General features: G+C 43.3%; 1 protein-coding gene across 1 annotated transcript in view; it reads right to left on the bottom strand.

Moving 5' to 3' along the window:
• Positions 1–22,822, bottom strand: part of LOC128721298 (protein split ends) — a 33,897-nt gene that overhangs the window by 2,642 nt on the left and 8,433 nt on the right. The window contains exons 2-10 of the mRNA XM_053815037.1: positions 10,545–10,601; positions 10,015–10,104; positions 8,887–9,280; positions 8,669–8,799; positions 7,102–7,272; positions 5,334–5,459; positions 3,707–4,195; positions 2,136–2,312; positions 79–1,352 (exon numbers count right to left, since the gene is read on the bottom strand). Coding sequence (XP_053671012.1) covers positions 79–1,352; positions 2,136–2,312; positions 3,707–4,195; positions 5,334–5,459; positions 7,102–7,272; positions 8,669–8,799; positions 8,887–9,280; positions 10,015–10,104; positions 10,545–10,601 — 2,909 coding nt within the window. The remainder of the gene's footprint in view (positions 1–78; positions 1,353–2,135; positions 2,313–3,706; positions 4,196–5,333; positions 5,460–7,101; positions 7,273–8,668; positions 8,800–8,886; positions 9,281–10,014; positions 10,105–10,544; positions 10,602–22,822) is intronic.

Raw genomic sequence — 22,822 nt, forward strand, 5'->3', positions numbered from 1 at the left:
GGTTTGTTACTATCCACTATCCACTAAGGCCCACCCGTTATAGATGAACTTCTTTCTTACGATTTTCCTTGCAATTACCTTCGTGGGTGTGTTGTTGGCCGTTCCCTTGGTCCTGGTACGGGACATGATTGCTTCAACGCGCTTCCGGCGTTCCTCGCGTTCCTTTTCTTCCTTCTTCAATCGCTCGGCCATCTCGACGCGTAGACGCTCCGCTTCTTCGCGAGCCTTACGCTCAGCCTCCTCGCGTTCCGCCTTCTGGCGGGCTTCCTCTTCGCGACGTTTACGCTCCTCTTCGTCACGTCGGCGAGCTTCTTCGATTGCTTGCTGCAGACGTTCATCCTCCATGCGTCTCTGCTCCTCGGCCAGTCGGATGGTTTCCTCTTCGAGTTTACGCAAGCGTTCTTCTTCCTCGAGAACACGCTGTCGTTCGGCTTGTTCCTCAGCTTCGATACGTTTGCGTTCCAGTTCCGCCTGTCGCTCAGCTTCCTCGCGTGCCAGGCGTCGCCGTTCCGCCAAAGCAGCCTTCGCTTCCTCTTCCGTGTTGATGCGCTTCGCTATCATAGATGCGGTCATAGCATCTCCCATGACAGCGGCACCGTCTACGGATAGGTTACCGTTGCTAACCTCAAGCATTTCGTCCTCCGCGGTAACAGTGACTTCAGATGGAACAGAGACAGTGACGTCTTGTTGGTCTAGCTCAGGTTCCTTCACTTCTTCCGGCTGTTCTTCTTCCACCGCAGCAAATGCAACTTGCTTTGGTACCTCCGTATATTCCATCGGTATATCTACTAACAAAGGAGCTTCCTGCTGGACTGGAACTACCACTTCTTCCTGCTGTTGTTGTGGCTGTTCATCCTGTCCAAATGATGGCTCTACCTCCACCAGTGAAACTAGCAATGAACCCTCCGCTTGATCTTGAACCTTTTCTGATTCAACGGTAGGCTCTTCTGCTTTGAGAACCGAGGGTTCCTGATTCTCCTCGACTGTCACTATATCACTCTTGAGAATCGACTGCTTAGGTTGCGTCTTCTCACTGACCGGCGGTTTTTTAGTGACTTCAGAGGCTTTCTTCAAGGCATCTTGTAAGTTGCGAGAAGCCTTTTCTGGTCCGGGCGACTGTAGCGGAGTAGATGACGCCTTCGGCGTAGCGACTCTTACGCCTGTAGCACGCTTTTCGGCCGAGTGTAATGTTAGTGGTTTTTTCGTTGGTGTTTCCGTACTGGATGATGATTTTGCAGGGGTCGTGTTGATGCTACCGGAGCCAGCGCTGGATAGCCGATGTTTGATGCTTGCACTATTCACACTGCTACCAGTAGAAGCACCGGATCCTGTCTTTGGGAGAGGCGGTTTTTCTGTAACGGCGAATGGTGAAAATCGTCAGTGAGTCAACAAGCACAAATAGCAAAATAGGTACTGCGGGTTCCTATTACGTTGCACTTAAATTTGTTTCTGTTTGACTTAGCTTTCGATAGCAAATCAAACATCAGCTCCATTATCATATGTTAGTACTACAAGAAGAAAAGCCCAAATGCAAAAGCTTAGAAAAAAAAAGACAAAAGATCTAATAAATTTATGTCTTTATTTTGCTATCCTTCTTGTTCTTTAGATCCCTTTTAAGATTGTCATTGAATGGGAAACAAAGTCATAAGCGAAAAACTAAAAAAAAAGATATTTCCAAAATAAATCATATTTGCAGCATCAGATATGTGTTGGTGTTCACAGGCAAAATTGTTGATGTTGTTTCGCATTTGCTGATTTATTAACACTTTACAATGATAAACGAGAGTTTACAAGATAAATGAACATTTGATGAACTAAGTTACGACGGCGCGTTGCATATACATTTTGAAAATATTTGATTCATACGTTGACGAATTATATGCAAATGAATGCAACAATGTAATTGCATCAAAATGTAATATCTAAAGCAACACGGTGTATGCGCAGACCAATTTGCATTTAAAGTGCAACTACTATCAGTAATGATTTTGTTCCTATATATACACCACGGTTGCATATTTAGCTCCACGAATATACTGCACATTGTAAGGCGATCGAGGAGATACCCAAGTTAAAGGACGATCGAGCTATATCGAGATGAGTGAGGGTTAAAGCATAACAAAAAACACACAAACCTTCCTTTAACCCGGTGGCGGTAACACCTGTTACGGCGATACTAGCCGGTCGTGGTTTACGTTGTGCTGGGAGGGATCGTCGATACACGATTCCGGACGCGGTCGTCGAGCTGGACATTGCACTTCCGGGCCGCGAAGTGTTTAGACTGGTGGGTGTCATTTCGCCGGAACGAAGACCTATATTTACGGAACGCCACGAATCACACCAAAAACGTCAGCCAAGCCGCAGTCAGTTCGTCCATAGAACCGTGAGTACCGGTAGATGACCGGAAGAACGACACCCATTGATAGACGCACAAGCATACAGACATTTTGCGGCAATGGTACATATAAAATAAGGCACACGAGCGGATATAGGAACATTATGGGACAAACCACCAATGATGGCATTGTGTGCGAGATTGAAGTGTTTGTTCGACCATTTGATGAATGTTTCGCGATATTCAAACGACGTGATTTTGGTTGGGAATTCAGATATTTATCGATACAACAAAGGGGGTATTTCAGGGTATGGAGTAGCGGGAAATGAAAAGAAAAGAAGAGAACATCGAATAATCAGACAATAGATATGAGATTGAAGGATATAATACTGTAGTATAAGGGTAAAATGTTGAGATTATAAAACCAAAACTGTAAAAGAATCGAATCATAGCAAATATTTATGGTAGCAGTTGTATGTAGTATGTACAGTTGCACTATGAACCAATACGAGCGAGATACGTTTCGATGTAATACAGAGGGAAAATATAGTTCAGGCAGATACATTTAGCAGACACAATGGCAGTAGAATAAAATAGAGATGAGCGTTCATGTTAAAATGACAGGCATGTGAGACAATGAAGTGTTATTTTTATGTATCTGTACATGATCTATTATGCATTGGAACTAATGCAAAATGTTTAGTAATTTGAATGGCTATGTGTTAGTAAAAATAATTGCAAGCACTATTAAACATTCGAATCAATGAACGAAATGAGAGTGTTGAGTATGTGTAGAAATTGTTCATTATTTTTCACCAGCACACCAATATCTGAAGCATCCCATCCATTCAATATTATTCTACCATTCGAATAATCAACTTTTCCCCATGTAATAAAAATGCGCTGAAATGAGGCTGATGGGAAATGTGCCGGTTTTAAGTATTCTATGATTCTTTCAAGTGACAGTTTGATGCCATCAATCCATCATTGTAAAAGATCCTCAACAGTACTGTTTTATAGATAACTAAACCCATTACCAAAGATTAGTTATAATTCACAGTGAAGAATGTTTTGATCTTGGTGCAGTCGAAATGTAATGTCGTTATCAATAGTTGAAATCGAACAGTTGATAAAACTTCGCAGCACAATTCACGTTAGTGCCAACCATTGCCAACCAAAACCATTTGAATGGATTAGCGAAACATGTTTCGTGAGTTAGGTAGCGCATATAGAGGAAGAACATATCGAGAGCCTCTAATTAGAAAGTTTCTAGCACGTAAGGTCTGTAACTGTGTCCCGACCCCACACTTATTCGATCCGACTCATCGGAAACCGGTGAGACGATCGCAGCAGACGAGGCTAGAGACCCACCGTTCGACACTAGGAGCTGGTTGTGGTGCTGCTGTTGCTGCTGATGGTGGTACTGCTGGCGTAGGCGTTCGGTTTTGGTGATGCGCGATGTACCGCTGCTACCGGACAAAACCGTGTTCAGCTGCGACATGCTTTTGGAGGTATCGTTGCGCCGCATCGGCGAAGTGCTACCGCTATTAATGGACGACGTGTTGAAGGATGACTTACGGCCGCCTCCGAAGCCGGGACTGCGGCCTGTGCTAGAGTCCTGCGATTGGTTGCGGTATTTGGCCCCACTGCCGGCAAGTTGGGTCATGCTGCGCGACATGCGCTTACTATTGCCACCACTTCCGGTGGGAGAAGACCGAGATGAGGAGAGCGACAGACGAGTCAGGTTCTCGAGTTCCAGAGCCTGGCGGCGCTCGCGTTCCAGTATAGCACTAATGTGCTCGCCGTTACGGCGCCGAGGTTGTGCCAAAGTGTCCAAGCGTGTCATTGAGAACGCTCGGCCTTTTGGAGGATTGTGATGCCGAATGTGTAACATTTGCGAAAGGGCACGGAGTTCCAGCATATGTTCCATGTTGGACGGAGACCATTCGATGATGACAAGGAACGCAGACGAGCATGTGTGTATTTGTGTGGGGAAGTGGTGTGGTTTGGTGTTATTTTTCAAAATGATTGTGTATTATGATAACCATCATCATGCAGAGGACGAGTACATGTATAGGGTAGATGTGATAAATATATTGTAGCAGGTCAAGTAGAAGGGGTAAAAAAGAAAAGCAAAAAAATCCAATCAATAAAACAAATCACTGGTGGACGAAAAGTAACGATCGGTTCTGATAATTTCGTTCATTTCACTGTAACATTTTGTCCGCGCAGCACTACTGGACGTGCTGTCGATTATGAGCATGCAATGAGGAATGAGAGCGAATGATCATGGAATGTAACATCTAGGCAACTACATGAAAGAGTGGAGCTTGATCCGCAACAACTTGCCTGGCCTACAGCTGATGCTATTTAGATCTACGACACGAGATCGATGCGTTCATGCAGAAAGGCGCACTTTTAGCGTCCAACAGTAGCATGCACAACAATGCAAACGTTCGAGCGAATCGAACAAAACGAACGGAATCGAGGAATCAACTCTATGATAATCTGTATAACCGCCACACAGAAGCAAAAGAAGAGCAGGGTACAGAGCAGCAAACAGATAAGCAAAAGCAAACAACATAAAGAGCATGGGTAAGCGGTCAAATAGCAAGAGCAATGACTTTCTTCTTCACGTGGTGATGCAGACCAGGACAACGGAATGATAATCCTCACAGGACAATCGAAGACCAGTAGATGGAGCGATTGCGTACACATGCGATATAGTGTTTAATTAAAATAAATCAATTCTGCCAATAAACCAATACAAACGATTATAGCACTTTAGCATTGAATGTGAAAATTATATTTTTGAAGATATACTTGCATCAAAAACATAATGCACAAAGAATAAAAATCGATATAGCATTCAAAGCGTTAAACTAAATATAATAACAGACAACAGATCAAAACGAAACATACAAAGAACGAAACAGAACTCAAACAACTAAACAGATACGAAACAGTAGACGCGTACACAAAAGCAATAAAATACTACCTGGTGTTCTGGGAGTGTGTGTACCGAGAGACGATCTAGAGCTATCGCGAGGACTAGGAATGGTAGGCATTAGATCGGTCTTTCGACGATTGACAGTGCGCTGATAGTTCATTTCTGCTGTATCGTCTGCAGGAGAAACAGAGAGAAAGTGATAGAAAGGCGGGAAAACACAGAAAAGAAAATAGAGAGAATAAAAAAAGAGAATGGGAGGAAGAAACCAAAGGACAAGATCAAATGTCACCATGAAAAAACAGACATCGATGGGCAACGATCGTAGAGACGTCAGTGAAATGTAACCCGTTGAAATGAAAGTAGTAAAAGAAAATAGAGAAGAGAAAGAAAATAACAAATCATGAGTTACACCAAACAAAAGACGAAATTATAAAAAACCACCCACCGGAAAAAGGTGTAGCCCAAGCGTTGTATTTGAACGTAATGTTGATAGAAGAAGTAATCAATCGAGATAACAGACATGAGAAGTGAAAGTCATATAAAGACGACAGTAAAACAAAGAAGTAACATGAAGAAACATAAAAAGAGAAAAGAAAAAGACAGAAAAAGACAAAACATGAATTTCATTATATTTCAATTAAATAATGAATTGTTTTTGTTAGTCACAGAGAACAATTTATTTTAATGTTTTTATAAGGTCAATTGTAGTTGGAAATTTTGTTAGGCAGTTATTAACAAAAATAGATAAAGCAGATAGTAACTAGCAATGCTTAGTAACAACGTAGTGGTTACTTCAGCCAAACAGAACATGCTTTTGTCAAACTTATACAATGGATGCAAGTTATCACTAGCAGAAGAAACAAATTTAAAATGTTAGCACAAACATTAATTAACAGATCACGAAACTACCACAATTTGACGTACACAAATTTCATTGCTCGTCTCAGAAGAGGAAAATAAAAAGAGATAAAATACACAATTTATGCAACTATTTATTAACTGTCGATCAAAAAACATACAAAAAAGAAAAGAAGAAAAAACCTACTAGATACAGGTTATTCTTTATATTTGCTTCAATTTTCCACATGGCAGTAATGATTGTTGATTTGCCTTAAAGATGAACAACAAATAAAAGCAAATACAGCAGAACATATGGCTATCAAAGATAAATTCAAAGTGATACAAAGTGAACAAAAAAAGGTAAACAAAACAGCCACACCCGAACGAGATCCGAAAACCAAACGCCAAAACACCAGTCAAAGTCACCGTATCTTACATAAAAAGTTATCTTCAACTTATAGCTTCGTAACAATCCACTTGCCAATCTTACATTTGCTACACTATAGAACAAAAGCCATTCGACAAGATGCTTAACACGGAAAGGGAACATTTTCAACAGAAAAGACTTATTAACAGCCAAGAGGATCAACGATTATATAGAAGGCGATGATTGAACAATAAATGTAACAGAAAAGAAAAATTTAATCAAAATAATATCAAAAATAACTAATGGGTGAAGAAACTAAGACAGCATAGAGAAAAAAAAAGTAGCAGTAACATCATGTAACAATGCGAATGTATATAACAGTGCGAAATTGAATATTTGGAGAAACAACGAAAGAATCAAGAATAAATAATGCGTATGATTTAAAATCAGAACAATGTACAAAGAGACAAACTTAAACTGATTAAAATGAAACCAAACAAAATGTGCACACCAAATCGCAATTTGTAAACCAAAATGCAAGGAAGGCAAAGGAAACAGAGTTTATCGATCTTCGGAATGCTTGAAGAACACGCAAAAGGATTGCTTTACCCTTTCCACTAGCATAATTTCGGGAAGCTGCCGGTTGGTATTCGGCGGCCGTCGGTGGTTCGTCGATGTTGATGCCGGACCCAGCGAGCGAGAAGGTTAGCTTTCTCGGGCACTCGCTGGTGCTCGTCCAGTTGAACACCTCGTACATCGAGCTGGACATTCGCCGTTGGTCTGTTGGTAAGCACGAACATTTATGGGTCGCGGGAACATCATGCGTATACATTTTAGCAACGCGTAGAGCCATTGAATGAGTAACCACCAAGAAACACGATTTGTGTTAGGAATTACAATATTCGTTGAAGGACAATGTAAATGGTCAGTGTAATATGGTGCATGTCGGGCGAAAGTTGCGATGGAACAATTACGAAAATTAATTAGAATTTTTCCCATTGTTTACATACGGAACAACAATTAGTGCCCATGGGATGTCCAATCCCATCCAAATATGAATAAATTTTCGAAAACACGGGAATTTATCGAACAAATTTAAGCATTACATCATCGCATTGGTTTCGATTTTGCCGAATTTAAAGCAATCGTTCATTGTAGAGTGTAATTTTTAGAAATGTTGCCAATTGTTCGCAGTATTGCATTGAAGCAGGAGCATGTAAATTCCATATACGAGAAGAAATAGAAGTGAAGAAAATTTAGCATTAGAGCTGAATCGGAAATTCATCTTTCAGGTACGAAAAGTAGCCACAATGGTCAGATTTACACAGTACAGTCAACAATTTAAAAACTAAACGCAATTTAAAACGAAATAAAAATGCAAAAGATTCAAACCATCAACAGAGGTCAGAAAAAGAACAATAACATCATACATTTATTTGGCAAATCTAATTGAGTTGCATGAGCAAAAAAAACTATCTCTTGTATAAATTATCGCCCGAAAGAATGTTACGCGAACCATGTAACCGTATGGAGTGTAAAACCTACAAGCAAACCACGACCAGCAGTTCATTGATGATAAAAAAAAATAATGTCGCAAAGCTTCGTATAAGAAAACGTTTCAGATTTAGGAAAACGTTCCTACCGATATAGGCACAGAGGGGACCAACACTCTTCGCGTGCGCTCGAACAAACAGTGTATTGCCATCAACTAAAACATCCACTAATATACGAAACGTAAGTTGAAAAAGCATGGAAGAGAAAATAACAGAAGAACGCAGCGAAGAAGACTATCGAATGATTTCACCGCGATACAACTAAAAAGAGTCCAGTCCGAAAGCCAAACGCTTCAACCCATAAACCGACAAGTTGCAGCAAGTTTCATAATATTTAAGACAAAACATGGATCTAAAGCGAGCTCTACAATAATACTCGATCATAGCTCTGACGATTACATCGAGGAATATGAATCTATGATAAGTGGGTGGTTGCTATCCACACCTCCCACTTTGCGAAAATGCGTTATGAGAATGCATGTCGGAGAAATCGGTGTATGAAGTATGTGATGTTTCTGCCTAATTCACCACCACCGGAAAGACACCGGCAGTGGTAGAATATCGATTGCATGAGAACATGCGCAGAACGAGGGCGCCGAGTGTCTCAGTTGCAGAATACGTACCGTCGGTCGATCGGTCGAGACCACTGGCAGAGGTAGCACGTTTCTTAGACGCACTGTCGGTTAGTTCACGCTCGGAACTGCGCCTCGTCAAAGCCGCTCCCACGTATGCTACGTTCGTGATAGACGTGGCTCTACAAAACAAAAGTACATTATTAGAATAAAATCCTCGCGAGGTGGGCATTAAGCCATCGTCCTGGTTCCTTGCGCAGGACACCTACCTCCTATTTGACCAGAACGAGCTGCACATGCCACTGTCACTGGTATCGATCATCCGTGGTGTCGATGAACCGAAGGCGAACTGGATCGATCCTCGATCGTTGCGTCGTTTCGTCTCCATACGTTGGTCACGTTCCTGGTTCTTGCGCAAAATGTACTCTCGCCGTTCATTGTCGGCCTCGATGATGGCGCGACGACGCTCCTCAACCTGTGACCGTCGGTCACAGTCCCGCCTCCGCAGGTCATCCATTCGGCGACGTCGTTCCTCTTCCTTCAGTTCGCGAAACTTTTGCGCAGCCAGCGCTTGTGCCTTCAGCTCCTCGAGTTTCTTTTGGCGTTCCTCGTTTTGCCGTTCCTTCATCTGTTTTATTCGCTCCTCGCGTTCCTTTTGAAGTTCTGACGAGCGGCGGGGAACGGTAAGTGAACGGGACACAAATGTTAGTAAAAGCAGCATTGTTCAAGAGGGGGTAAAAACTGACGCATCTTCGATTTACGAACAAGCTTAACGTGCAGGATCGACAAATTTATGAGGATAGATCCTAATCATTCAACCCGTATAACGGAAATAGGTGAGATTGATTGAATCATCAACACAACAAGAAATGGCCGGACCGGTTATGACCACGCGTCACACAATATTGGGAAACTATCATTCACTTTGTTACGCTAGATACCATTCTTGGAACAACGTAATTAAATGCCGTTACAACTGCAGGTAAAACTCCAAAATACTACTTTAGTGTTAACATTTTTGCGCGTGTTATTCTTAGTTAATTTTAACAAAAAGATATCGACCTAGTTGAGAATGAGCTTCAGTGTAGTAGGAAACATAACAATGTTAATTGAAGGTACCATCAAGTAGGGAAAGGTATGTTATTCTTGACACTTCAACAGATGCACTAGTACTCCAAGAACAATCGAACCACTGCGGAACGACAGAGCAAGCTGGAGTGGATTATGATTATTATGCACACATGAATGGGCAGACACACGTCACATGAAAATAAAAATCGACCGGCCGCTGCAGCATAACGACGGGTGGCATGCAGCAGGCACATAAAGTAACGATGATCGTTATAATCGCGACCCACTGTTACTGACATGCGCGGACCGGTTCGATTATATTATACCTTCCGAATTTCTACCGCTATCGACGTTATCATCGCCGACACAAGCGAACCAGTGCAGTGTATGGGCAACAGAATGTTCATGCAGACGATCTAGACGGTCGAGACCCGCACGGGCGTGTGCAATAAATGCGTGTCGATAGAGAAACGAAAATATAGAAAAATGAGTGAGATAATATATTTATACGAGAGACTGCATTTATAAAGTGATACTAAATTCACAAAGAACGTAATTGTCTCACGTCCGATTGATTCTCTAATAGCATTAGCAAGTAATAATCAGTACGATGAAACGATTCACACAGTGAAATCGAAAAAACGGAGACGAACGTTGACATCAAAACAGAGCACATCAACCAGGTGTACCGGTGTATAGATGACCTCATCATTCCAACATGTCGATATAAAAACATTCCTCAAAGTACGATGAAACATGTTTTTTTTTTACCACACCTGTTTGTGGCGCCACGATTGTCGAACATTTTTGCACGAATTAATGCCAACCGGAGCGGTGTCCTTATTAGGTTACTTACCTCTATTGGCTGAGGACGGCCTTGACTGTTTTTGTACGGACGCATCTCTGTTTCCAGCTGTGAACGCCATGCGTCGAAGCAAAACGAGAAAGAGAGAAACAGAAAAGGTCATAATCGTAGCAACGGATCATTATTCGTCAGCTGCAATAAGAACATTGGCGTTGTTAGACTGCAAAGGCTCAAGTATGGAAATTTGAAGCATACTACGTAAAAGTTCGTTTTCAATACAACGTTACGCAGCAAATCAAGCCATGGCAGCAGATGTTTAAGATAATGTTTGTCCATACAAAATGTAAAACGCTTTTTTGGTAAGAAAAACTAAAGGTAAAACTAGCATAAACGAGTTCGGTGAGGATGCGACATACATTAACCAAATGCTACTCACTGACGCAATCACCTAAATGCGGTAAATCTATAAGCCATAGTCCTCGCGTGGATTTGAGTTGAGAATATACATTTGCAAACCTGACTGGGTTTCAAATGTGTTTATTTAACATTTTATCACCTTTAACTGAGGTACATATCTACCCAAAACACATCGGGATTCGCATCGCACACGCTTTCTAGAATGTTTTCCAGCACAATATACCGTCGCCTTTGAAATGAAAATTCTTACCTAAACTAAATTGGACATGGCGAGCCTTCCGAGGCCCCAACAGCTCCTGCTGATCGGTGAGGCTAAGATTCTCGCGGGACAATGATTTAACTAGTATACCTCGCAGCACGGCGAGAGTCGTGCTCGGAATACGATCACTTTCGTCGGACAACATGATGGCGCTTCCAGAACATTGATTCATGAACAATCTGTCATCATCACTCAGAAACACTTAAATCACGCACTCTTCAAGGGAACAGCATTGTCGCTATTAGGTGGCACATTACGAATACAATCGTTATCAGTCAATACGCTAATTTGTTTCAAATGCAATAGTCTCACTAAATTTACCAAAATAACCTGCGAATAGCCTCATATCTGTCACTCTTTTCAATTTGTTATCCCAAATTTTAGTCAAAAAAAAATTATCTACACACAAGTACCTACTAGGTATGTAGACAAAAGGACTATAAACTAAATACGAACAATCAAAAGATTCTATTCAAAAATGTGTGCTCTCGATAGCTAGTTGAGCGAGCCGTATTTATGACACTTGAATAGTATAACGAAAAATCCACCAGACATCCCGGATCGTGACGAAACAAACGCGGTGTAGGATGAGCAATGCTGATGCACTTGTCCGCCGATGCGCCTTCTGCAAAGTATCAACATCCGTGACAGTTGGCAAGAGCCACTTGGGATGACAACAATCCACAACACACTTACCGAACGTCTTCATAAAATATTCGCACAGATGATTTCACTCAGCGAACGAAAGACTACAATAGTATCCGCGATCAAAGGAATGCAGTGTATGCTAAACAAGCTGCTTAATTCAAATCGCTGACGGCACTAATACCTATTGAGGAGTGATCGTGGAAGACGCTGACATTGAGGATTGTGTATGACCATTCACGGTAGAGGTTGATCGTAACAGTTCACTGGTGCCGTGGTTGATAATGTCATTCCCTTCGAGTTGAGTCTCGGCTTAGCAACTATGTATCTGGTCGATCACTGTTGCATGGAGGAAAAGCTCATTTGTCGAACAACAGTTCAAGGAAAGTGATCGACAAACCTTTATCGTCAAGGATGTTTACAACACCGGAGACCTTTTTTGAAACAAATCATCTAGCGGAAATCCAAAAGGATCTAATTCGTATATCATTATTCTCGGATGAATGATCTTAGCTTTGATAGCGTGTAACAAACATAGCTAAGGGTGTAATTCGATAAGATAGAAGCGCTTACCCTGGTTCACTCTGCACACATTTACATTCTTCAGTGAAGCGAAGCTTCTTTCAAGGAAACGCTCTATACGTGGCGTCCATTCCTCTTACTCAATCACCATCACAAATGAATGAACATTGTGACATACATCTCACGATTCGTAATGGATCATCACGCATTTGTTTATTCATTTGCACATTTTGTGAAACCCCTCAATCGCATTGAACAATTGCTATCCAATCATTTAAACAAACTAAATGTTATACCGAGTTTCTTTGGTTATCACTATAACCCTTTGGATACATTTTGCTTTTTGCAACTCAACAATCCACTCCGATAATTCCATCGCGATGAACTCATTCTAGTACAATTTCTTTACGTTGCTCTATTTTACATGCTTTAAGTTCACCCCAGAAACTTCCAACTGGAGAAAAACGAATCACAAATAACTTCATGGTCATAAGCCATAAACGTTATTTATGCCCACCTCAAGGCAACCCGCTTTGCAGATTTTATCAACCTTGCTTGCCATCTATCCTCCGAAAATTTGTGACACAATCCATCGACTCAAACTCCGAAACGTGTAATAAAAAGCAAGAAAAACACACATAGAATACTGTGCTGTTCCTCTTGCAACGGCCACTTCATAAACAAAGAGAAACATAATAACTCGACCGATGCAAGCCGAAACTTCACCTCCTGGCAAACAGTTACATCTAGAGCGCGTAACGTCATAAATCGCGAACTATGATGGTACAATTGCAACATTTCTTTGTGGTTTATTTTAATGCTGCCATGATTAACCTCAACTTCGGTAGCAGAACTGACGTAATCGTTGACTTCTGAGCCAAAGGTCAGCATCTCTGCAGACGACTACCGTGTGAGCTCTGGAAGCATATCGTCGGGTACTAGCTGGATTTTACATTTTAATGATGATTACGATGCCCCTCTGAATCCCACCCTCACTCCAAAAAGGCCAAAGGGGTGGGTGTAAATCGAAAGTAGAGAAGCGGTTTTCAATTTCCACATATTTAATAGCACCTTAAACAAAGCAAAGGAATGGCGTTCACATTATTTGCGAAGAAAAAAACAATAACCAATATGACCACCTCCAGCAGGCGTCAGTATCATCTTCATCATTAGAAGAAGAGGTAGCAAACGTAAAGGTAGCAAGCGGCTGGAGCAATTCTGGAGCAAACTAATGAAACAAAGAAGGTTCAGCAAACAACTGGCAACATAGTTAACTCAACCCCACCACCTAATCGAGAAGGTGCTACGTTGTTGGGCCAGTTGTCAATACACGTACCGCGTTCCATTTAGCATTCCGCGGGTTCGCACGTGGGCGAAAAGTGCGACGCGTAACGCATTAGATGGTGCAATTAGCAAGTTTTCCTGCCACTACCGGAATCGGCCAGCACCGAACAGACTTACGTTTGAGTGTGTACACCCGAGCAAACTGTGGCCGATGACGAAGCGATAGAATGCTTGCTTTATCGCCATCATGGCTTACACTTTCCTTGTACGGCAACACAATCGCTTGCCTTGGGTTTTTACCGGAAGCGACCTAAAACGATAGCATGACTGCAATTGCACCCCATGCAAAAGTAGCTGCATTTCGAGAACCCATCACGTACGCAGGAAAGCTCGCTGAAGTGCGACGTCATTCAATCGTTGTGGCGTGCACACGCCAGTAGAAAGCGCGATTCGGTTGACAAGATAGTGTGTAGCAGCCCAGAGGTTCGAACGAACTTTCCGGTGATCGACTGTCACACTACTGTCGAACGACAGCGTGGACCTGTTGTGCGAGCGTTTCCATTCACCCATTATCATGTACCAAGCCGATCGCGGAGGCGAGTTTAATTTGCATCTTTTCTACTCCCAGGTCTACCCACACGAACACGCTCCAGCGCACAAACAAACACCACCGTCCGTGGTTGGATTCGCTAGATGGCAGCAACGTTTAGCCTACCAAGAATCTGATCACCTCCGTCAAGGTCGAACGAGCGAAGAAGTTGAGCTTAGCACCGTCAGCGAACAACATTCCGCAGCCGTGCCCAACGACCAGTCACTTCATTCAGAAACTCATCCAAGTTCCACCAGAAATCTGCGCGCGATGACGATCGACGGTGCGTGAACGTGATGCAATTGACACCCACCTGAGGGAATCGGAAGGTGTACCATACGACGGTCAAGTGTTCCATTCCACTGACAGTAACGTCATCTTCCAGAGAACGACAAAGAGAGATAGAGAGAGATCGAATGCGATAGAAGGAGTGTATTGATTCACCGAAGGTGTTTAAAACCTTGTTTTGGAAGTTGACTTCAAATTACTCTACAACCTGCGACATCCAGAAAGCGTTCAGTGAACTGGAAACCATCCCCTAAAGTTTCTGCAACGGAGTCCGTTGGTTGGTCTTCCCAAAATTTCAATCGTGTTTTTGAAGACTATGCTTGAATGAAACATACCTCTACTCCCTAACGCTTGATGGCTTGATTGCTAATGGGTAAATATTATCTCTTCTTCAATTGTTTGTTCGACCATGGCCTTTGCAAGATAAAAGGTTTTACTTTACCCTGCGAGCTGTTCTAACCTCCCTTTACGACGAAAGGGAGTTGTACCCTCTTGTTTAAACATTTCTACCCCAAGTATTGAGCATGATAGATAATTCGAAGCTGTCAAGAACTGTGGGTCCGCGATCGGTAATCGGTTCTGATGCTTTCCCATCGATCGCCTATCCATACGCTTCTCGCGGACAAGTTTACATTGAGGTCGCGGCGTGATCGATGCCGTGATTTCTACTTTATTAAAGGAGCAAACCACCAACAAACTGTGTGCTGCCGCTCTGGGGTATTAGCAAACCATGAATGGAGCTAACAAGGTTAGTTCGGAAACGTATTTTAACAACACGATCTCAGATCAGCCAAGGCAGGCCCGAGAGAAGGAGAGATATCGATAGAAATCCTTCAACAACAAAAATTGTATGCGAGCCCCGAGGCACTGCACAAAGCATGGGAAAATAATGTTCAAGGGTGTAAACGAGTTTCATAGATTTATTATTACTGTCACGTAGTGCTCTTTCAAATGCATGCTCATAGTTCCCACAAATATTTCTTCTTATGGGATTGTCAACAACGACCTAGGTTATTAGAAGCTTTAGTGTGCATTTTTACAATCTGATAAGCAAACGATAACTTCAAACAAACGATGTTCGGCATGGAGCAATCAACCAATAAAGTAAACTGTAGAATCTTTTTTAAGATTTGGTCGAGGAATTCCACACAAATGACTGTCACCGTGTAAATATTCACCGTGTCACCGTGAATAGCGAATCGAACACAGTCACCTTCACGTTCAGAAATATCATGAATTAATTTTGAGCCTCTTCACCCCGTGGTAGCTAGAAACCGGTGATATGGAAAACCGGTAATCACTTCACATTTTCGGCAGCTGCTCGAAAAAAAGCACACGAGCACTTAAAATCTGGACCCACCGGTCAAGAACCACCTTTTCTTTATCTTATCGCGCCAACGGAATCCGCCACGATGTACGCAGTTTGAACAGGGCTACGGCTCGGCTCCGCTAGCTCAATGTACGAAGCCGCCAATATTAATATCACCATCATCATCACGACGGCGACGTAGTCATCACGATCAGTATGCAAGAACACACTCACAGAGTCGCAGTATTCTGGGCAATTGTAAACTTGTCAAACACGAAGCCACATCAAATCACATCCCGTTTCATGGCAGCCACTGGCACGGACTCGCATCACGACTATTCGGATCCGTTGATTGTTGCTGGTTTTTTTTTATATTTCTCCATGCTCCGTGAGCTCATACCACCCGAATCGATAGCGGCTGATTGTGCTGACGGAGCAATAGCAACAACAAAAAAGTAAACATAACACCCTCTCTCATACACGCGCGTGCACAGCTAGTTTAACCCCTGTCCAATCCTGCGGCTGAAGCCCACACTTAAAACACCCAGCACTGCAGCCATTCGGAGGTTGTTCTTACTCAAGCTGCTCGATCGCGCGATCCCTTCTACTGTCTGAACGAAGCACGCGCGCGCGCGTGCGATCCGTCGCGATCAACCTTTGGCCGCTTTGTTGTAGGGCGTTTCGTAGCAGCGAAAGGGCGGACCGACCGGAACGCACCGTTTATGTTCGGACTTCGTCGTCGTACCGCGAGCACTGAGAGATGGAGAATGGCAGTGACTAAACGAAGGCGCCCAGTCCAGAGTCGCGCGGTTGGCTCGAACGATCACCACGACCACGGCTGCTGGAGCTGATTTCGTGGTGCAGTCGCGACGTGAGCCGCGTTATTCCGTCGTTCACCACTACAAATATCAGCTCGCGCTACTTTGCGACCCTTGCGAGCCACCATCGCCGCTTAGGCGCTCTCATGAACGACTTGAGATGACACAAACCACCCTCTGTTTTGAATGCGTACAGCGAGAAATAGAGAGAAACTGTGAAACGACCACGCCGCGAGGTGGCTAAGCCTACAGTGAGTAACACTCCAAATATCATTTATGGATGCTTTCTACATCGAAAAGAAAATACAAATGTTTATTTGTATGTTTTCATGTCATGCTCACGCAATAGTAATTTTGTTTTATGAGCTCTTATGCACAAATGTTGCATGCCGGTGCACCCCACCCCCATTTGAAATGCAAGTTTTGCTGCATTACCAACGGAACATTCGAAAAACCGATAAGGTTATCGGTATGCGTTCAAGCTTATGTTCAACAAAAATACACCGAACAATCCTATTGAGACTTTTTCGCATCAACCCCGTGATGTGATGCCAATTTGCCATGGTATGCCATGGTCGAATAGCACATATTTTCCACATTCTACAAAATGCTATAAATTAAATTTAAAAATAGTAAATATGATGTTTGAAATCAATAAATTATTCTTGACGTATAGTAAAACATTTCTAAACGAGATTTAGAGCCATCAGAGTTGACTACAACCTACAACCGATCCAACAACCCATGCACTTGCTCGCTCTCGTGCATGTACCTCACATAACGCCTAACAGTAGACTACGCCAAACATGCACGCTGTCGGCGCTTCGCATCATCTTCGTGCGGTGAAAAATATATCGCTGATCGATTCCTACGTTTTCTCCAAACGCTTGATTATTATATTCCGGTTTCTTAATATTCCTTTAACACAGCATTGGTTCACAGTTCAAATCGAATGACGAAGCGCCTGGTTTGACAGCCGTTAAAATGGCAACTAAAAACGAATTAACCTCTGCCATCGTAGGTTGCGCATCCGGGCGTTAAAAAATGTGTCGAATGATGGATGACGATCCAGCCATTGATTTGCAGAAGGAGCTTGCTACTATCGAAAGCATTTGTCTTTGCAAGAAACGAAGTAGAAATTGAATGCCTTCATTCAACCCGATACTCCTCCGTGATGATCACGGTCGAGGCAGCAGAGTGTGCATCACGGACACTTGGTCAGGAAACTTTTTGGTACGGTTACTAACGATCATATTTCCTCTACCTCGGCTGGTGGCATGCGATGAAGTCATCATCAATCTCCCGTATCTATTGGTAGAGGGCAGAAAATTCCCAAAAACTGAACCTCTCGTTTTGGAACCAGCAACAAACGAAATTTAGTCTATGTAGCCATAAACAGGCATTGGGAACCTCCTTAAAAATGTACACTCCGAACGGAGATGATCGGCATCGCTCCGCTAACCAGGTACCTCATCTCTTCAGCTCTATTTCGTGACGTGACATACTAATGACAAACTCCACGGCATCACAACGGCAACGATGAATAGCCGGGAGGAATTCCAGCCCACTTTAGCCGATTAACACGATCGGCACCGCGTTGTCTATGAAACGTCCCAGCAGACGAAGCTCATGTCATGCCAAACCGGCTGGTTGTGCTTTAACCCGTGGGGCTGCTGATGGAAAGGATACCGGACATGATGGGATGGTCTTAGTCTAACATCCACTTGGCGTCATCGTAACGGGACACTTAAAACTTTAGCTTATACTTCAACTCGAGAACAGTTGCCGATATTGGCTCGCTAACGTCTAAGCCAGTATCGACGAACGATCGCGATCACAGGTTAGGGTCATCATGTGTAAAGTACTGTTGATGAAAGTGCCATTTAAAGTGATCTGACGCCAGTCATCAACTGTAAATGTCAACGTTTCAAACGAGACTTTCCGACTTTATAACGTAGCATCCGTCGCGATACAAAGACGTTTTTGCACTCTCCGGTGATCTAAATTTTGAAGCTAATGAAGCATTTTGAATGTATGAAAACTTGTTTGATGAAGCTAATTTTTACGTATCATCAAAATAAAGGTCTGTGTAATGTGTTGAAATTAAATGTTGCTCCTTTCTTGCATCTTACAACCCAAAACTACTTTCACTTTTACGTGTTGTTCATAAAGCAAGTTGCAGTTTTATTGCAAGCGCATATACAGCTGTTGAATGATCGTTTTGTGGCGTGCCTTCCACGAACCACGATCGTCTGCGACGTGCTGCATCTTTAAGACCATCGGGTGAAATGTAAACCTCACGCGACCTATGATGACCCTGTGATGGCCAAAGAGCACTATCGCTCCTAGGCGGATGTAACACTTCGCAGTCATAATGATCGTATCATCAAATCATAAAGACATTGCATAATAAATTACTGTATCCTCGTGTATCGATGGAATACCTAAACCCGGCAACTTTGAACCTTAGTTATTCAAGAGCATTCAGCATTCTCAGTTTTCATACGATGGGATTACAGATATGAGCGGCTAATGTAGTCCTAACGTAGACCAAGGCAACCCCTACTCGATACCGCATCAAATAGAAAGGAATCTCTAGGCAAAGCCGCATTGAGTCTGTCCCATTCATAGTGGTTTCATTTGGTCAGGAGTGACCAAACTTTCCATTGACATCGGTGAAAAACCCCACAACAGATGCAGGCATTCATTAGCAAGCTCGCTTCCCGTACTCGTCGCAATGACGAAGAGAAGGATGAAATATTCATGCTCAAGGCGAAACATAAAACCTACTCCGTTTATTTTTTGAGCGTTTTTTATTTTCGTTGATGGATAATGCGGGCCTTCTGGTGGTCATCGAGAGCGCACCGCGAACATAAGGGTTTCACTTTCTTCCAATTTATAAATGCACTTCGACGAGCAGCCCTCACAGAGCTCATATTTATCCTGCCCCATGCTCACGGACGGACAACAATTAACAGTTAAAGCGAGTAAGTTTCACTTGCTCTCGAAGTGCCGACACTGGCTGTGGGGTGTATTTAATTTTTAGTTTTGAATTATTACCATATTAACCCAGCCAACCCCGGCGCTCTTTGCGTCTGTAATATCGAGTTTCATAACACGCCTTATTGCATATGTCTGGACGGGAGAAATCGTTCCATTAAGCCGCTGTGCGCCACAAGAAACCCGCCAGAAATACGCTCTGGCAACAATCGGCTCAACTACAAATACGAAGTGGTGCCTCCTCAGAGGAGTTAAGCTTTAGCTATTTTTTCTTCTCTTTTGAATTGCGGATTTTCATTTGACACCATCGGTGGTTAGTTTCCTCTGAGAAAAGAACGTTCAATCTACCTGTTTTCAAAGGGAACGATGGAATGGTTGTCCAGTTGATGATGGGTTTGGTGGTCCCCATGTCCACGGGAAATACATTTTACTCCCTCATCTCACTTTGAGCTGACCCAGCCTAAGCCCCGATGCATGTGTTTCATAACGAGAGTTGCGCAAAAGATTTATCTCTAAAGTAACCTTTTTCCTTTTCGACACCTGAGCCATGAATCGTTGTTGAACCATTTCAGAGACTCTAACGCCCATGATTTGATCAGAAGGTCGCTTTCGTTTACTCCGTCCACGCCACGATAATAAGCATATGCGTATCCTTTTTGCATAGCAAAACACGCCATATATCCACGCGAACCCATAATTAACTGTCCACAGAGACACCACCCATCGTCATTCGACAATCGCACCTTGCGGTGGCTCGTGTGGATAATAATTAAGGAATCGATGCTTAATTAATTATGATCCCTTTCCAGATCAATCGGGCGATTGGAATATTGCTCCCCACTGACATGCTCAACCCATTACATCTTTTTCTCGATCTTTCACTCTCGTTTCCACCCGGTTTTACAGCAAAGTCCTGGAAAGGGGAGAAAATTTCTTTCTCTCTCTTTCTTTCTCTCTCACTCATGATTACAAATTAAAAACGCGCGTATAAGCGCCAGAAAGTGATGGTGTAATTTAAGGCGATAACACTAACGCTACTTTCACATACTATCGTTTCTTTTAAGATGCAAACGAAGTCGCACTTTCGAGCATTCGAATGAGAAAAAGGAAGGAAGATATATGATAAAATATCATTTTATACAACGTTGCACTACAGAAAGATTTTATTAGTAATCCTTACAATCTGCCATGGCGACATATCGCGTAATATGAATCGGTTGAAAGTAAATGTAATTGAGCTATGAATGTATCTTCTCGCAGCATCTATACTCACAGTAATCTAGCGTTCTTTTATCGATTGACTGTTTGAAATCCAGTTTATCCTACGAACCAGTCGCTAAAGCTCAGTAGCGAAAAAAGGCGTCAATATCAGACAAGAGCTTGGACTATGTAGGGACCCAACCAGTGGCCTACTGCACATACGGAACAGTTATTCACACTACGTTATTAAACATCGATGCCACACACTCCACCCGCACCTCGGTGTTCATCAAACTGCAACGTGCAGCCGGAGTCTGAACTAGATGGCGATAAAATGCCTGTAATTTCAACACTTGTTCCGATGACCACCAGCAATGGAATCGAATATTATTCACCCGCGAGTAATAGCACTCCGTCAGGACGCGTCGGTGCAAATGATAGAGCCTGTGATACGCTGATTGCAGAGACCCCAAGACACCACCACAGGGGACAGGGTGCGGATGGCTGATGATCGCACATCTCGCCGACTAAAAACATGGGAAACATGAGCCCAATGGTAAGATCAGTGGATGGCGGGCGGTCGGCCGGACGTCAGTGGTGATGGTATTTAGATAAACCTTCCGCCTCAGGTTGAGTCATTCGATTGAAGCGGCATCCGAAATGGAAAGCGCTTCGAATCTTTTCCGACAAACGGAACCGAACAGCTGGCTGGGTGGCTCCAACGCGATCGAAAAAAAAACCCAACACCATTAAGGTTCACTGACAAAAGGCGGATACGGGGCGCTTCATAATTCCGCGCTCGATTTCATGCGTCAACTTAAACCGGTAGTAGGCTGCTGCAGCCTTTTAACGCCATTAAATCCATCTTATTTGAGTTGCTTCCCCTTCAAGGATCTTTCGAGTTATTTACAGCACTTTTAGCCCTGTCTTTCGACACGCTTTTCCGTTTTCAACCGATCGAATCCGCTGATCAATCCGCAGAGTTTTGCATGGTATAGAATCCGCTCCGAAATCGAAACGAAACATTACGCACTTCGCAAAGCTCAAACACGTCATGCCCAGCTCTTCTTCGATGCCATTCGTGCCTCGGTGTTGGCGAAGCGTGGGTTTTGACGAGAAACACCTTCGACCATGCTCCTCCTCTCGAGGGCACAATTTCGAAAACACAAAAGCCAACGCTAGCACCATTTAGCACACACGGGCTTAACGGAGCATGGCTTGCTTTGTTGGCGCGTAGGAGAAAATTTGCAGAGCTGACCACCCACTCAACCCGACTTCAGCGGCTTGACGTATGGATATTATCAAAAAGGATACGAAGAACGTGAACAGCGTCGTGCCTACAGTGGGGGATAATTATGGTTCGCCCTCAGCCAGACGCCTGGCAGGCTCGCCACCAAAAAAGAAAAAAGCTCATCCATGCTCGCAAGACCTTGCAGTCCTGAGACGCCTCCTGTATCAAATTCGAAACGGCGCAGATCCGCAATGACATCCGCACACGATGAGTTATGGTGATGATTCGTACGGCAGTGCGAGGACACTCGAGGAACTTCTTTCCCTGCTATCGCGGATGCATTTTTTATTCATACTTCATTTAACGCATACGCCCCTTCACAACATAAAGTTCCGTAGGCTTGGTTACCTCGAAGTCACGTCGTGTTTCTTCTGCTTTTTTGCTATCACGGCTCGGATGCAACGGGAAAGAGAGATCCCTGACGAGGAATTGCACAAATGGTGCACCAACGCATCACTACCGAGCGGATGGGGAAAGTGAAACGTAAAAGCGTTGCAAATTTATCGGAATGAACTTTTAATGAAGCGACGAAGAAGATCGCGAGCCCTCCGACGAAGAGATTTGCGAAAGATTTGCCTCGGTTTCGAACAGTTTTCCTTCCCACCATGAAAGCACTTTTCTACGCGCACACGACGACGCAAGCCGTGATCGTGATGGAAATCGAAATGGGCTGCCATTTGGAGCCATGCTTTTCAAGCTATGACCCC

Source organism: Anopheles nili, chromosome 2 (assembly GCF_943737925.1).
Source record: "Anopheles nili chromosome 2, idAnoNiliSN_F5_01, whole genome shotgun sequence".
Taxonomy (NCBI): Eukaryota; Metazoa; Arthropoda; class Insecta; order Diptera; family Culicidae; genus Anopheles; species Anopheles nili.